The 15062-nt window shown below is 47.5% G+C and overlaps 5 protein-coding genes across 5 annotated transcripts; all 5 read left to right on the forward strand.

The window, feature by feature from the left end:
- Nucleotides 1-46: 46 nt before the first annotated feature.
- On the forward strand, nt 47-1333 carry TbgDal_X13960 (nicotinate phosphoribosyltransferase, putative; the record flags this gene model as incomplete). The annotated part of the gene is made up of 1 exon (XM_011780261.1): nt 47-1333. One exon carries the CDS (start codon nt 47-49, stop codon nt 1331-1333), a length of 1287 nt encoding a protein of 428 aa, XP_011778563.1.
- A 1623-nt stretch (nt 1334-2956) lies between these two features.
- Nucleotides 2957-4750, forward strand: TbgDal_X13970 (hypothetical protein, conserved; the record flags this gene model as incomplete). The annotated part of the gene is made up of 1 exon (XM_011780262.1): nt 2957-4750. One exon carries the CDS (start codon nt 2957-2959, stop codon nt 4748-4750), a length of 1794 nt encoding a protein of 597 aa, XP_011778564.1.
- An 893-nt stretch (nt 4751-5643) lies between these two features.
- TbgDal_X13980 (hypothetical protein, conserved) lies at nt 5644-6333 on the forward strand (the record flags this gene model as incomplete). Its single annotated transcript, XM_011780263.1, has 1 exon — nt 5644-6333. The coding sequence occupies one exon, from the start codon at nt 5644-5646 to the stop codon at nt 6331-6333; it is 690 nt and encodes a 229-aa protein (XP_011778565.1).
- Nucleotides 6334-6723: 390 nt separating this feature from the next.
- On the forward strand, nt 6724-10026 carry TbgDal_X13990 (calcium-transporting ATPase, putative; the record flags this gene model as incomplete). The annotated part of the gene is made up of 1 exon (XM_011780264.1): nt 6724-10026. The coding sequence occupies one exon, from the start codon at nt 6724-6726 to the stop codon at nt 10024-10026; it is 3303 nt and encodes a 1100-aa protein (XP_011778566.1).
- A 1374-nt stretch (nt 10027-11400) lies between these two features.
- Nucleotides 11401-13305, forward strand: TbgDal_X14000 (hypothetical protein, conserved, (fragment); the record flags this gene model as incomplete). Its single annotated transcript, XM_011780265.1, has 1 exon — nt 11401-13305. The coding sequence occupies one exon, from the start codon at nt 11401-11403 to the stop codon at nt 13303-13305; it is 1905 nt and encodes a 634-aa protein (XP_011778567.1).
- Between the last annotated feature and the right edge of the window lie 1757 nt (nt 13306-15062).

Below are 15062 nucleotides of genomic sequence, written 5' to 3' on the forward strand. Positions count from 1 at the left end.
AACAGCGAGGGTTAAAAGAACCCTACCTACGTATAGCATTTTCACAATGAAGCCAATTATAAAGTCGATCCTTGATACAGATGCGTACAAGTTACACATGCAGCAGGCTGTCTTTCATTTCTATCCCACAATTCACGTTGTTTACGAGTTTCAGTGCCGCAGTTCGGAGAACAAATTGGGTGATGCTGCAGATGCTATTCGGGAGCAGGTAGACCTCATGCGGCACATTGCCTTGACAGATGATGAATATGCTTACCTCTCAACCAAACGTTACCTCAAAAAGGATTACCTTGACTGGCTTCGTGAGTACAGGTTCAAGCCAGATCAAGTCATTATTGATGCTGTTCCGAAGACTCGGTGCAACAGGGAGACGAATACAACGTATCGGGAGCTCGCCATCACAATCAAAGGTCCATGGGTGGAAACTATATTATGGGAAGTGCCGTTACTAGCGATTGTGTGTGAAGTAGTGCATAGCAAGCGGACGCAACATATTGGGGCTGCCGAGGCAGTTGAACACCTTAATGCGAAGTTGGATAAACTTTTTGCTACATACGTGAATGGTGAACTGGACATGTTTCGGGTCACGGATTTTGGGACACGACGGCGCTACAGCTTTGATGTGCAGGAAGCCATTGTCAGGACGTTGCAGTCGCATCCATCGTTTGGACGGAACTTTTCTGGCACGAGCAATTACCATTTGGCGATGAAGCTGGGTCTACCGGCGGTAGGGACGCAGGCACACGAGTGGTTTCAGGCCCATCAGCAGCTTTCCCCAGTTCTACGGGATTTCCAGCGCGTGGCTCTTAAGCAGTGGTTGCTAGAGTACCCTCAAGATCTTCACATCGCACTCACCGACTGTATTTCAATGGACGGTTTTCTGGGCGACTTTGATGCTGACCTCGCACAAGCGTACGTCGGCTTGCGGCACGATTCGGGTAATCCATATGTTTGGGGTCGTAAGGCCATTGAGCATTATAAGCGATTCAATATTGATCCGAAGTTGAAGACGCTTGTCTTTTCCGATTCTCTTGACCTTGAGAGGGCCGCAAAACTGCATTGTACCTTTGCGCAGGAGTCAAATGTCATGTGTGGTATCGGAACCCAACTCACGTGCTCCATCCCCGGTGTGCAACCGCTGAGCATTGTGATTAAGATGACAGAATGCGATGGGAAGCCTGTTGCAAAGATATCTGATGAACCAGAGAAAACTACATTTAGGGATTTGGACTATGTTCAATTGTTAGGGCGAACATTCAATGTGGAATTGCAGGATATGATTGATGCGGGTTGTGGTAGGAGCGCTGTTCACCACCCAACACAGGTACAATGACAAAATTGGAAGGTTGAGCAAGTGCTCATGAATTCAAGAGAATAAGGAAGAGTCGCCGATGGTTTCTCCATATATTCCTTTTTTGTCTTTGGCTCTCTCGCCTAATTTGTTTGCTAATTTTAAAAAATTTATCTTGTCTTGTTGGTATACGTTTTTTCATTTCATTTCATCTCTCAGTTTTTTTTTTTCGCTTAGGCACTTCACACGTATTTTTAAGGTATGGTTTTCACTTTGTTTTGTGTGTGCGTGTGTTTTGTGCTCGGATACTGGTGTTTACATGTAGCGCTGTGTGTTGAAACAGGGTATGTGTGTGGGGAAAACGCTGATTTTACATTGCTTCTCTCATTTGATGTTGTGCCGCTTGCTGCTGTTCGGTTTGAATCTGTTACTGCCTGTCCCTGCATCTCTGCGCTCCTCTTATCCGCATTGTACGCTAAATGGGAGCTTCACAGAGAGAAACATTAGGAGGAATGTTGTGAGACTGAAGGAAAGTGCTTCTTTTTCATTATCTAGCCATTATTTTCATCTTCAAGTGCCCTCGTGTGTCACTAGCATGAGGGACAAAGCATAATATGACGTGCCGAATGGCGGGGCGTATCGCTGAGAAGTTGTTTTCACGGCAATAATATGATCTGGATACGGTGCAGCACAGTAGTTGAGGGCATTGATAGAGTTGGGTGGATTATTTTCTTTTTCATTTTGCTTTCCCAGACACTGAAATGGGAGTCGGTGCGTGGCGCCACCACTACCCTCACTTGCGCCTCGTGAAGGTCTATCGTGTGACATATGGTGCTGCAAAGCTGTTCGGTCATTTATCCCTCTTCGCTCGGAAATTACCTTTCTTCCGCTGCTGTTCTGTGATCTTGGTAGCTCGTAAACACTTCAAAGTGCAAAATTCCTAATCCTTATGGCTATGCAACTGCTCACTTTTTTTTTCTTCTTGATCGACGTCGGGCCGAAGCTTCTGCTATCCCTTCTAGAAGCGCGTGTATACTTGTATATATTCTAACTATCGAGTAAAGGGTAATAATACTGCTGTCTGCACCACGACCTAATGAAAGCTTATGGAGAAAACCGAGACATGTAGAGGGGTCCTCAGTCGGTTGCCGCGCTTCCCCCTTCCGCTATTGTGGATACCCTCCTAAACAATCTTTCGTGTGCAACAATTCCCACACTTTTATTTTCTTTTTAAATCAATGTTTATCAGCTCGGTGGCAACGTAGCGATAAGCTCGTGAGCGCAAATTGCCGTGCCTGCGCTCAGGCGTTAAACATTTGTTATTTAATAGCGGTTCTAATAATATTTCTTGTTTCGTCTTTTTTGGTTTGCTGGGATGTGGCGCCGTGCATTCGTTTAGGACTCTACGCGCCCGCCCTTTGGGGAACCCGCGACACGCAGTATATGTGAGGGAAATTTGATATTCGCTATCCCGTTGCATTCATTCTAGAATAGTGACGAGGGAAAGAGGTTAGGGGGAACAGTTGGGCGGTTTGCTTGGTTCTATCGAATAGCTGCCACTTTTCTCCTCCCATCTTTTAGTTGACTTACTTTTCTTCGATTTCCTTCACCATTTCTCAGTGTTCCCTTCCTCTTCGCTCTCTCCTTCTATTATGAAATAGAGTGATGGAGTATTCGTCAGATGCAGTGTTGAATGGATATGCTTTACTAGTTTGGTGTGCTCCATCTGTTAAGGAGGAGGGGGATACTTTTTTGCGTGCTTTCTTCTTGCGGCGCTTTCAAGGGACAGTGGCCGCTTCACCCGCCAGTATTGTTTTCGCAACGCCCAATGGCTCACATAAAACCACCTTTTGGGGTGCCGATGGCGAAGGGGGTGCGGAGCCCCCCGACCGTGGAAGCGAGGCGATGGTATTTTTCCGCGAGCGAGAGGGGGTTAAAATTGTTTTGTCAGGCATCGTTCAGCGTATACTGCACGAGAAGGAGCCACACAGCGGGGTAGAGCTGCTGCGTGGGTATGTGTTCTTGGGTACTGATCGTTTGTTAGTTGAAGGTGTTTTTCACCCGATGAGTTGCGCTGTGGGTGCGGGGGGAACAGAAGTCAGTGGGAGAGCCAATACGTCAGGTAGTGATGACAGCTTGTGGAGACGGCGAGTGTGCACCGACTCATGTTCACAATCATTACTGGGTTGGGGTCAACAGCGGGCTGAAGTTGTCGGAATGGGACGGGACGAGACTGTTGATTATAATCGCGTTACTGATTCTTACCTGGGAGGTGGAGGAGACTTTGCCGCCACTCCTTCCCAGGGTTGTGATAATAAGAATCATAGTGACCCCCAGTGCAGTTCTTACCATGGGAAATCGAGAGAACACAATCGTGGGGGACGTATTGTTTTGCGCGTGACATTTGTGTGCTTGCTCGGCCGCTGCAAGGGTCTACACGAGGGCGGGCACGGTGGTTGCCACTCAACTGGTGTCTCCACCCACGTTGTTTTTAAACTTCTGCGTGGTACTTGCTTCCCGCGGGGCATTATCATGTTTCCTCCGAGATTACTTGGTTGTACCGATGGGGTTATGGGCGGGGATGGGGCCTGGGGGGTTGATGCCGTCGTGGAAGTGGAGGATGCGGAGGCTGCAAATTCCGTTGTTGATTCTTTCGACGGTTCCTTACTCGAGCTCGTAAAACCAGGCCCAAACTCAGACGAAGTGGAGTTTAGGTTTCGTTTGTTTGTGCGCGAGGACCGGCCTGGGGTGGAGCAGAAGCTTTCAATTCCATTCAACACTGAGTCAGAGTTAAGCATAACTCCAAGTAACTTGCTTCAGATGGGTGGGTCGTTTCGTTGTGAAAAGTATTCCGTCGAGCCAGCTGATACGGCAGCCAACGGGAGGTGGAACGCTGCTGTGGCACGTGCAAATGGCATAGCCGATAATCTTGTAGGGTTGGGGAGTATACAACATTTTTCAAGGGACCTAGCCCCTGGTCACCAGGGGATGAATTATGGGTACGACGCAGGCCTTAGCCGATCCCCTGAGCGAGGCTACGATAGCGTGCAGCGAAGCCGAAATCGCAGTCGAGGGCGGAGTCGGAGTCGGAGCCGAAGTCGAAGCCGCAGACGAGCTCGAAGGCGGGACCGGAGCCGCAGCCAACACCGAAGCCGAGTTCGCAGCCGCAGCCGCAGCGGGCGACGGGGGCGCCGGCGAGCTCACGGTCGAAGTCGAAGTCGAAATCGCAGTCGAGGGCGGAGCCGAATCCGAACTCGTGGCCGTAAGCGAAGCCGTAGCTCTAGCCGTGGCTCTTGGTACAGCTACAGCTCTGCCTCCAACTCTGATCGCAGCCGTAGTCGCAGTCCTAGTTTGAGTCGCAGTCGAACACGGAGTAGTGGAAAAGCTCGTAGGAGCGAGAATGTTGGTGACGATGAAATGAGTAAGAAATGTGCTCTTACCCATCACCGTTATCAATAGCCGAGGACTCGCCGATGCCAAGGAACTTTGTACGAATCATTCAACTGAAGCTATTTTACTTCACGCGTCTCGTGTGCCGTTGGATTTGTGATAAACCCTTTTTTCCTTTTTAACCACTCTCGGGGGAATATGGAAGTTATCACCGTGTCTATTAGAGTTCCCAAAAGAACCACGGTCGCCTCGCTGTGGATTCCCCTGCTAATGTAGTTGATATAACCCTTTTTGATGATAGTTGCGATGAGGGTTGTAGGCCGCATGAATGGGGATGATCCATGTTTTTGTAATAGCCTTCGCGTGAGTGTTTCAGACTTCTTTTTCGTGCTCTTATGTGTACTGGAATGCATTGCTGTGTTGCGTTTGTGGTTGGCAAGGAAGACAAAAATTAACTGATCTTTATGCAGAGGGGGGGGGTACCACACATCGTAAATAACAGCTTCGAGAGTGTGTGGGAAGGTAGACAATAAAACGTGATGCGGGGAATTTCTTGTTAACTTCGTTGTGATTGGAAGAGAGGGTAAACCACGAGGTAAACGGCACCTTTTTTGTTCAGTAGTTTCTTTAAAGCATAGCGTTGACTATATGGAATGCAACCTATGTACGAGAGTGCTCTCGGTTCGGCACTTTACCGCGCGTCAAATTACAATTGAATCACATCCACACCAGGTATGCATTAATTCATCTACAATGAAGTTCACATATAGTTTTATATGCTTCCCCGGTGTGCATTTTTTGTGAGTGTACTTGGTGTCTAAGTATTATTGCATCAATACAGTCAAAAGGCACTAGTCGGTCTATTGCATCTACTCTTTTTTTTTGTAACTTTTTACCCCATTCCCTTCAGGTAAAGTGTGCGGTGAGTTAAGTGTCCCTACCGAACCGTTGACTTAGGGAGAATGGTGAATCATTTAGTTGTACTGATCGGCTCAGACGGCAAACGAGCGACGGTGAGCCGCACAGCAGCGACTCATGCATCGCTGCTCCTCCGCGATCTGCTGGATGGGAGGGAACCCAACACAACTGTGGTGGAGGGGAAAAGCGGAGTGGAACATGTAAGCAATTCCGACATTTTTGAGGGTCTCGTGGTGGACAAGGAGGTCGTAATACCAGCCATTGAGATACCTTTTACTCACGCTACTGGATCCCTCTTGCAACGGGTTTGTGCTCACATGACGTATAGATATGATTATCGCCCACCAAACGGGGGTGCTGAAGGTTCGACAGTACTTTTTGAGCCTGTTGCGAGGGAACATAGGGCTACTTTTTCATGTGGCGGGGGTTACGGCAGGAATGTGATGCCTGAGATTCCCCGGCCCATGGTGCTTCCGCTAGTGGACTACTTGGATTCTTTTGACAAGCGGTTTATTGAAGATTGGGATGAAATTACAACGGTACAGATGGTAAAGTTGGCGACATTGCTGAATTACGAAGAGTTGCTGAACTTAGCGTCCGCCAAACTGGCTGTGTATTTGTCTGAGAAGTCCATTGAGGGGTTACGAGCCTTTCTTGGCGTGGAGAATGACTTCAAGGCTGAAGAAGAGGCTGAACTCAGGAAAGAGTACGGAAGAATGTCAGAGGAGAAGTAGACATGAGGGTGTGAGGCACACTTGTTTTTGCCGATGTGCGCGTATTCGAGAACCAGGTGTGGCGCGTGTTGACGGTGGAGGTGGTGGTGACGGCGGTATGGAAGGATTGCTGAAATATGACCCAGTGTCCCCTTCGAAATTCTTCGTTTAATTTACAGAAGGGTGACATGATAGTGCTGTGTTTCCCGCATTTGCTCAAGCGTTTACATTTTAAAAAAAAATTGGTGTAAGCACGTCTATTCGCGTTGATATCGATGTGTTCTTTGCGTGTGCACGCGTCAATCGACAAAATCCAGGTGCTTAACGTGACCAACGCTCCCGATATCCCCCCGCAACCCTTTTTGCTTTGTCCGTTTAACCTTGTTTAGATATCTTTTTCTCCTGTTCGGTATGCGTGGGGAGAGCAGTGCTGTGAGTTTTCAGTATGAGTCTCCCGATGTTACCGGCGCCTCCCCATCATTCACCAATTCTTCCCTAGCGAGGATAATTGGGCAAAAAGAGCTTCCACGATTCGGTATAGAAATTGGTGGCCATGAAGGGCTACTGAAGCTGCTCGGCGTCCGTTACGACGGGGAACCGACGTGGCGGGGCGGCGGTGGCTTGCGTGGGGGCATCTTGTCGGATTCTGTACATCAGCGACGGTGTCGTTTTGGTGCCAACCGCCTGCCCCGCCCTCGAGATAAAAGCGTGGGAGCCCTCGTGAAAGAGTCCATCGAGGAGGACAAAATCCTACAGCTGCTAATCGGTGCGGCTCTGTTTTCAATTTTACTCGGTCACTTGACCTCCTATCATCAGAAGGAAGGGGGGAATATGTGCCCCAGCTGGGTTGAAGGGGCAGCTATACTCTTCTCTGTGGCGGTTGTTGTCACGCTTGGCGCGCTCAACAACTACAACAAGCAGAAGCAATTTTCACATGTCTTATTGCAAGAGGATGGAACAAGGCAGTCGATCGTTGTATGGCGTTATGACACATTGGACGACAGAGCGATGGTTAGGGAACTTTGCCTGGCTGCCAGAGAGGTGCCTAGTGAGGATCTCGTTGTTGGGGATGTTGTGCAGATATCTTCAGGAATGGAGCTTAGCTTTGACGCCATCCTCTTTGGTGGTAACTATGTCGTTTGTGACGAGTGTTGTGTGTCAGGCGAGAGTGAAGAGGTTGTGAAAAGTTTGGAAGCTGATCCTTTTTTGATCAGTGGTTCTAGCGTTTTAGAGGCCTCGTCGGAGGCGATTGCTGTCGTTTGCGCTGTGGGAGAGAAAAGTTTCTCGGGGGAAATTGCCATGGCCGTTCGAGATACGGAAAAGAAGGTGACACCGCTTCAGGAACATTTAAGTGTTATGGCAGATCACATAGGAAAGTTTGGACTGGCCGTTGCTGTCCTTACATTTGTGGTTCTTTTTCTCAAGGAGGTGTACGAGGTTGTAGCCATGGGAAAGCCGTTTTTCGTCATGAGTTTTGTTGAGAATCTGACCACATCCATTGCCATAATTGTTGTCGCCGTACCGGAAGGATTGCCACTCTCAGTGACTATATCGCTTGCATACTCTATGCGATACATGCTGCGGGATGGCAATTTGGTTCGACATTTGGCGGCCTGTGAGACAATGGGCAGTGCAACGGTTTTGTGTACGGACAAAACTGGTACCCTTACATCTCCCCATGCAACACTAAGCAGAGTACTCTTTGAAGGGAAGGTTTACACGGCAAATGATAGCGGAGGGGATGGAAGTAGTTGTGTCGAGGGCGGTCGATGGAATAAAAGTGGGACCGGGTTATTTGTGGTGGCGTCTTCTCAGGCAACCGCCGGTTTGCTGATGGAGTGCGTGGTTTCCAATGCGTTGGATCCTGTTCGAGGCCGGCCGGTGAACCGAACGGCGGAGGCCCTGCTTCAACTTGCTCAGCATTTGTATGTTTCATGCGGCGATGACTTTTCCTCGCCATTCGTTTACGACATGGGCCGCCTAGCGCAGCAAATGTGCGACGGATCGCGTTGTGTCCGCTTCCCTTTTACATCAGTACAGAAAAAAAGCGTTACAATTCTGAAGCTTCCTACTGGTGAACTCCGTCAGTATGTTGTTGGGGCACCAGAGGCGATATTAAGTAACTGTCGGAATTTTATCACAACCGCCGGCGCCTTGGTGGAAATAAACACCGAGTCACGTGAATTTCTTCAGAGCATCATTCAAGAATTTGGTTGCAGAGGCCTCAGGAGTTTGTGTTGTGCGTACGCCGTTGTTTATCCGATTGAGGGGCGCATCATGCCACTGGAAGTTTCCAGCTCTCCGCTCAACTTTTTGGCTGCGGTTGCATTAGAGGAAGAGGTTCGACCTGAAGTCCCCGCAGCAGTACGAGCAAGCATCTGTGCAGGTATTCGTGTGATCATGGTAACAGGTGATGGGCTGCTTACCTCCATTAACATTGCTTATCGATGCGGGTTGCTGAACCCGGTGGGCGGGGAAACAAGTAATTGCTTTTCTCCACCACCGATCAGTACGTTGATCAACGATGGCTATGCTATGGACGGCCCCGCGTTTCGTGCTTGTTCTGACACCGATCTCCTCGTCAACTACATTCCGAAGTTGTGCGTATTGGCTCGTGCAACTCCGCTTGATAAGAAACGGGTCTTACAGCTGCTAAAAATGCACGATCCACTCGCTGTGATCGCCGTTACTGGCGATGGCACGAATGATGCCCCTGCGCTAAAGCTGAGCGACGTTGGTTTTGCCATGAATAGCGGTAGTGAGGTGGCGAAGAGGGCGTCCGACATCATACTTCTTCACGATAATTTTGCCGGGATGGTGAAGGCAACCATGTGGGGACGCAATGTCAGGGACAATGTACGCAAGTTTTTACAGTTTCAGCTGACCGTAAACTGCGTTGCGTGTGTCTTCGCTTTTTGCGGCGCCCTGATTAATGAGAGCAATATTTTGCCCCTGAAACCTGTGCAACTTCTGTGGCTCAACCTCATCATGGACACGTTGGCTTCCTTGGCTCTCGCAACAGAGTTGCCTTTGGAGAAGCGTCTGTTTGATCGGGCACCTGAACCACGAGACACGCCCATCATACTTCCGGGTATGTTGTTTCAGGTGGCGGTGCAGGGTGGTTATCAATTCGTTGTGCAAATCTACATGTTGTTGGCCGGACACCGGTTGTTCGGCGATAGCAGTACCGGTGAAGTGGAACGGCGGAGTCGACCGCCTATTGACTATTTGTGTCCGAAACATCTTTCTATCGTCTTTAATGTGTTCGTACTGATGCAGGTGATGAACTTCTTTAACGCCCGTCTTCTCCATGAGGAGGATAGTTTCTTTGAGAACTGGGGTAGTAGCCGTTTGCTGCTGCTGATTGTAGCTGTGATCGCGGTTCTGCAAGTGTGCATCGTGCAGTACGGGGGGCGCTTCATGTCTACAGTCCCGCTGAGCACCGAAGAGTGGCTCTACTGCACGTTGTACGCTAGTGGAAGCCTGGCTGTGGGTGCTGCATCGCGGTTCTGCTGGCGGTGGATGCGGCGCCGTGGAGCGCACAGTACAGGGAGTTGCGATTCATATGTATTGCTGTCGTATCTTCCACGTTGGCTGCGAGCGCTCATCGATGGGGCACGTGGGGGTTCCGGGAGGAGACGGCAAAGAGGTAGCTATTGTAAGGCTGCGGTGAAGGGGAAGGGAGCGTGTAAAACTGCCCCTGCATACGTTTAACTTTAGAGAAGTTGAGGGAGAAATGCAGAGGGTAAGTGGAGAAGTTGTGCACGTGCCACCACTAGAGGGGTTGCGCGCATGGCTAAAGCGCGTGGGCATTGCTGACCGGTGGGTATACCACTGCATCAATCCAGTGACGCACCCTGTGGCATGGTTTCATGTGCGGAGGCTTTTGTGCTTTTTTTTTTTTGGTCTAAACCCCCCCTATTTCTCATCGTTGCTACTATTGTTATTGTTATTAACGTAGTTTTTACGCGGTTGTAATATGTTTGTAATTTTTCACCTTTTGCATTATCACTGGCTTCGGTGGCGGGCATATGCTGAGGGTTTACTGCCTTCCAATTCTGCTGCCAATTAGGCGAACACGATAGGCGAGGAGTTTCTCCCCGGTGGTTCTATCAAACTATACTGCACTAAACTGATGTGTTTGTGTGATTTCTACCTATCCAAGTCTTCTTTTTTTTTCTATATTACTTTATATTCTTCTTCTCTGTTTGCCTCTTCTGTGGATACTCATTGCAAACGAAGGCATATATAATACTCACGGGAAAGGAAGACAATAGGGAAAAAGAAAAGGGTATATAAGCCCGAAGTTTAAATAGGCGACACTGTTACCATTACCATTACTAGTATTGCTTTTTTGTTTTTTTGTTTTTTGAAGCCACACACAAGGGAGAATCAACAGAAAAACAATACTTACGAAAGACACCTCTTCCTTATTTGTGATTAGGTTAATAAACGCACGCACGTACACGCGCGTGGATTCTTTATTTTTTTATCACTTATTTATTTTGTTGTTTATTCGTTTTTTAATTTTTTTGTCGTTGTACGATAACATAACCACCAACCACAGCACGAGTACATTTATACACGAAGTGAACTCATACGCATACCTCTCGTGCGACTACGGGAATTACGATAGGGAGAAGGAGAGGAAGGAGAGCTTACTCCGTATTTTGCGCTGCGGCGCTGGATTGTGGTGAACAGGTAGAAAAAAGAAGGGGTTCCATTGTTTTATTTCCTCTAGGGTTCCTTTGATTACTTCTCCTCGACGTGAGCGCCTGCCGCCTCAAAAAGAAGACAAAAGTGAGGAAACAACCATCTGTAGAAGGGGCTTGGGGGAAAACATATATCCATATATATAGTTCTCCGCTGTTAGTATTGACACAGCTATTATTTGACGTTGCTGGTTTCCTCGGTGGATGAAATTGGCGGCATAAGGAAAAGGTAGACTTTGACAACAGGAAGAAAGAAAAAAAAACAAGGAAAAAAGGAGCACGAAAGGAAAGAGAAAGCAAATTAACAACAGGCAGAAGCGTGGACGGAGTCTCCTTTAAATACAAAACAGGAACAAAAAAGGGGGGGGGAAGAGGAATGAGTGCCAAGTTACAACCCATTTTAGAATCGGCCGACGCAAACGCACCCTTCGACGTTCCGGTGACTCCGATTAAATCCTTTAGTACCAACACGATAATTGGAACGGAGGCCGGCATACGGCCGACGGATGGTCACATCGAATGTAGAATTAGTGTAACCGCTACGGAGTATGGCGGTAAGTCACATGACCGCATGGCCGGCAGCGATAGCGACATTACATCTGCCGCCTCATCATCCGGTTCACACACAGGGAATAACTTTCACTGCTACACTAATGAGGCTAGTGGTGAGGGGGGAGGTGGTGCACGGAAACTGGCACCTCATCTCCAAAGTTATGAGGAAAACACTCCCACAGAGGCCAGCACGGCCGCGGGCGCCTCTCCAACTCCTAAAGGGGGAAACTCCGATGCGGAGGAAAGCTTCCATGGGTTTAGAGTCCCCTCGTGTGAACCTCCATCTCAAAGGGAGCTCTCAGTAGCGATGGATTCAGATTCTGGGATACAACACAAGCATGAAAACCTTCTGAGTCCACATGATTCCAGCGATTTCAGCGGCGATGATGTGTCTCATAGGCGGTGCGAAGAGGCTGACGATATGCAGCCAAACCAAGGCAATCAAGGAAAGGCGAATGGAACTGGGGAAATGAGGGGTACCCGGCAAAATAAGGGGAGGCCGGCAAATGTCCTCAGGCTTCCGCCGACAACCAAACCATCGTTTGTGCAAGTTGGAACCGTAAGGGATCATAATCTGACGGTTGCCATTAAGCAACGTGTTAGCCACCACGCGGCAGTTTGCGCGAGAGTCAATGCAGTGCCACGGAAGATGTGTCTTTCTTCAATACTCCCGTCCTTTGGTACGGCAATGGAGATGCACAGTTGCAAGAGGCAGAACATGCTATTTCCTTCAAGCACGCACGTTCTTCCTTCTTGTTTGCCCACCGTGGGCAAAAATGGAGGCTGCGGGTACTGCTCGTCAACTTTTGCCGCACCTGAGGATATTGAAATGAGGGTAAAGAGGGGAAATGATGTGGACTGCACACTGCGCAGTGTTGGCGGAAAATTACCCACGCAGTCGCCCATGATGTCCCTGTCGTCATCGCACTTGGAGAAGGAACCCGTTTCGGTGTGCCGTGTAGACAATGAGAAATTGGATGAGGAGGAAGAATTAGGGTTCGTCGTTATCGTCAAGGGAAAACATCAATGTAAAGGCTATCTGACAGGTCAATCAAATCTATCGGCTGGCGCAGTTGTTATTGTGGAGGGAGACCGTGGCGAGGACATTGGAACCATTCAGCAAGTGTATGCCATAGAAGACGTTGACCAGCTGCTTCACATGAAAGTAAAGATGGCTGACGCTGCCGAAGAAGCGGGAGGGTGTTCGAGCACTGTTGACGATACGACTACGGGTGCGTCTGATACCCCTCATGAGGAGGCGGTGTTGGACTCCTGTAGCGTTGCTCGAAGTGACGCTCAACCCCCTGACGATGGCATGCGTCTCCCACGAGTCCTCCGTCTTGCCACATCGGAGGATATTGCACAACTTTCTGCCCTTCGAGATGAGGAAACCGAGCTTCTGCCGAATGTGTTGCGTGTTGTTAACGGGTTTATATCCAAGTCTACCTCCGCCGCTGGTGTTACCCTTGTTGACATTGAGTTCCAGTTCGATAAGAAGAAGTTGACAATTTACCTCCGCCGCCCAACAGAGACAGGGTTTGTGAACTTCCGCCGCATGCAGCGACGGTTCCATCGTCTCCTGAAATGTCGCATTTGGCTAGCGTACATGGATGAAGTAGAGCGCCAAGTAGAGGCCTACATCGAGAAGGCTCCTCTCGGTTGTGAGGTGAAGGACCGGGAGCCGTCACGGGACCGGTGTCTAGGCGCGGGAGATTTGATCGTAGTTTAAATGACACAAATGCGTCTGTGAAGGCTGCTGGATTATAAGCGAATCGTGGTGAGGAAAGGTGGAGATTGAGGAAAAGCATATATTATAGGTGAACGGGCTCGTGCACGTGCTTGCAGTGCCAGTCAACTCCGGTATTACGTGGCGAGAACACGGGTGTGGTATTGATGCACTACCTCGTAGTGCCTAGGATGCTATTTCACAATCTATTCAGTTCCTTTTTCCCTCTTGGGTCTTCCCTTATCCTTCTTAAAAGCTATTGTGGCATTGCTTTAAGGTTTATTTACCTTCGCTGCCATTTCCATTTTTGCCTGCTGCGCTCGATAACGTTCGACTGTTATGATCACACAACTTTTTTGGGACCGTATTTTATACAGATCTGATTCTGCATGGTTTGGCCGCTGCAGCTTTTGATCCCCCTTTAGTCCTTTTGTTTTTGTTTCCGTTCCTTTATTTTATTTTATTTGACTTTGGGTGGACTTTCCTCCCTTCCCCTCTCTTATTGATACGCTCTCCCGTTCGTTCCACATATGTTTGTGTTACTTTTAGCCGTGGTGGTGACATGTATTTGTGCTGTGACTAATTATTTCCGGAAAGATATTCATGTGGTGGATTAGTAGATAAATTTAAATCTTCACCTGGTGAGTACCCCCTTTTTTTTGTTTATTTCTTTTGATCGTGTACTTCCCTCCCCCATACACAATACGCTCTTTTTTTTTTTTTTTACTTTTGTTGGTTTGTTCGTGGCATGAGTTTATCGATTTATCAGAGAATCAACCAATAACAAATACTTGTATGTATATGTTTACATGTATGTGCTTCCCTTTTATATGCATTTGTTTTACTTTGGAGAAGCTGGGACTCGCTTTCCGCTTCTTTTCTTTTAAAAGAAAAAAAAAGTAGTTTCCTTGTACAGATGTTTTATTTTTGTCATGTTTGTTATTGCTATTGTTATTTATTTTATTTTACAGTTTAGCGTGATTTCGTTTTTCTGACACGTGAAGGCCACCAACCCCTCCAAGAAGAAAAGGCACAGAAGATCCGAGAAACCAAAAAAGAGAAAAAGAAAATAATAATAATAAAACAAAATAACGGTGAATGTAAAGCGGAAAGATAATTTGGGGAGTTGATGTGAGGAACTGAAGTGAGCAGACGCGGGACCTATTTATTCGTTCCTTTCATTATTATTTTCGTTTCTTACATTTCTGCGGTACTTCCCTCCATGTTTCACGTCCGCTCGTTTCCATTCCCTTCTTTATTTATTTATTTCTTTTTTTTTTTGGTCTTTCCACTCCTTCTCCCTTTTCTATTACAAAAACAAATAACAAAAAACAATAAAAAAATTATGTTCATCGCCGCGTCGTAGTGTTGTTTACCATAACTTCCCTCTCCTTCTCCCCCCCCAAAAATATGAATGAATGAATTACCTCTTTTTTTTTTTTCCTGACGTCATGATGGGCCTTTCCATTGGTTACTTCCATTTTTATTTTATATATTTCTGTTGTTTACTTCATTTCACCATACTTATTTTCTACATTTACATGTTTTATTTTCGTGTATTTATGGTATATTCCACATTGCTATCTTATTACTTCATTTCTAACTGTGTTATTTTTATTATTAAAGTTGTTGTTGTTATTATTATTATTTCAATGTATGTATCAAAGAAATAAATTATCAAACCAATAAGTGAATAGTTTTAATAGCTACGGCTTTGATACGCATTTTCGTGTGTATATGAAAGGAGGCGAAGCAACATA

This window comes from Trypanosoma brucei, chromosome 10 (assembly GCF_000210295.1).
Source record: "Trypanosoma brucei gambiense DAL972 chromosome 10, complete sequence".
Classification (NCBI taxonomy): domain Eukaryota; phylum Euglenozoa; class Kinetoplastea; order Trypanosomatida; family Trypanosomatidae; genus Trypanosoma; species Trypanosoma brucei.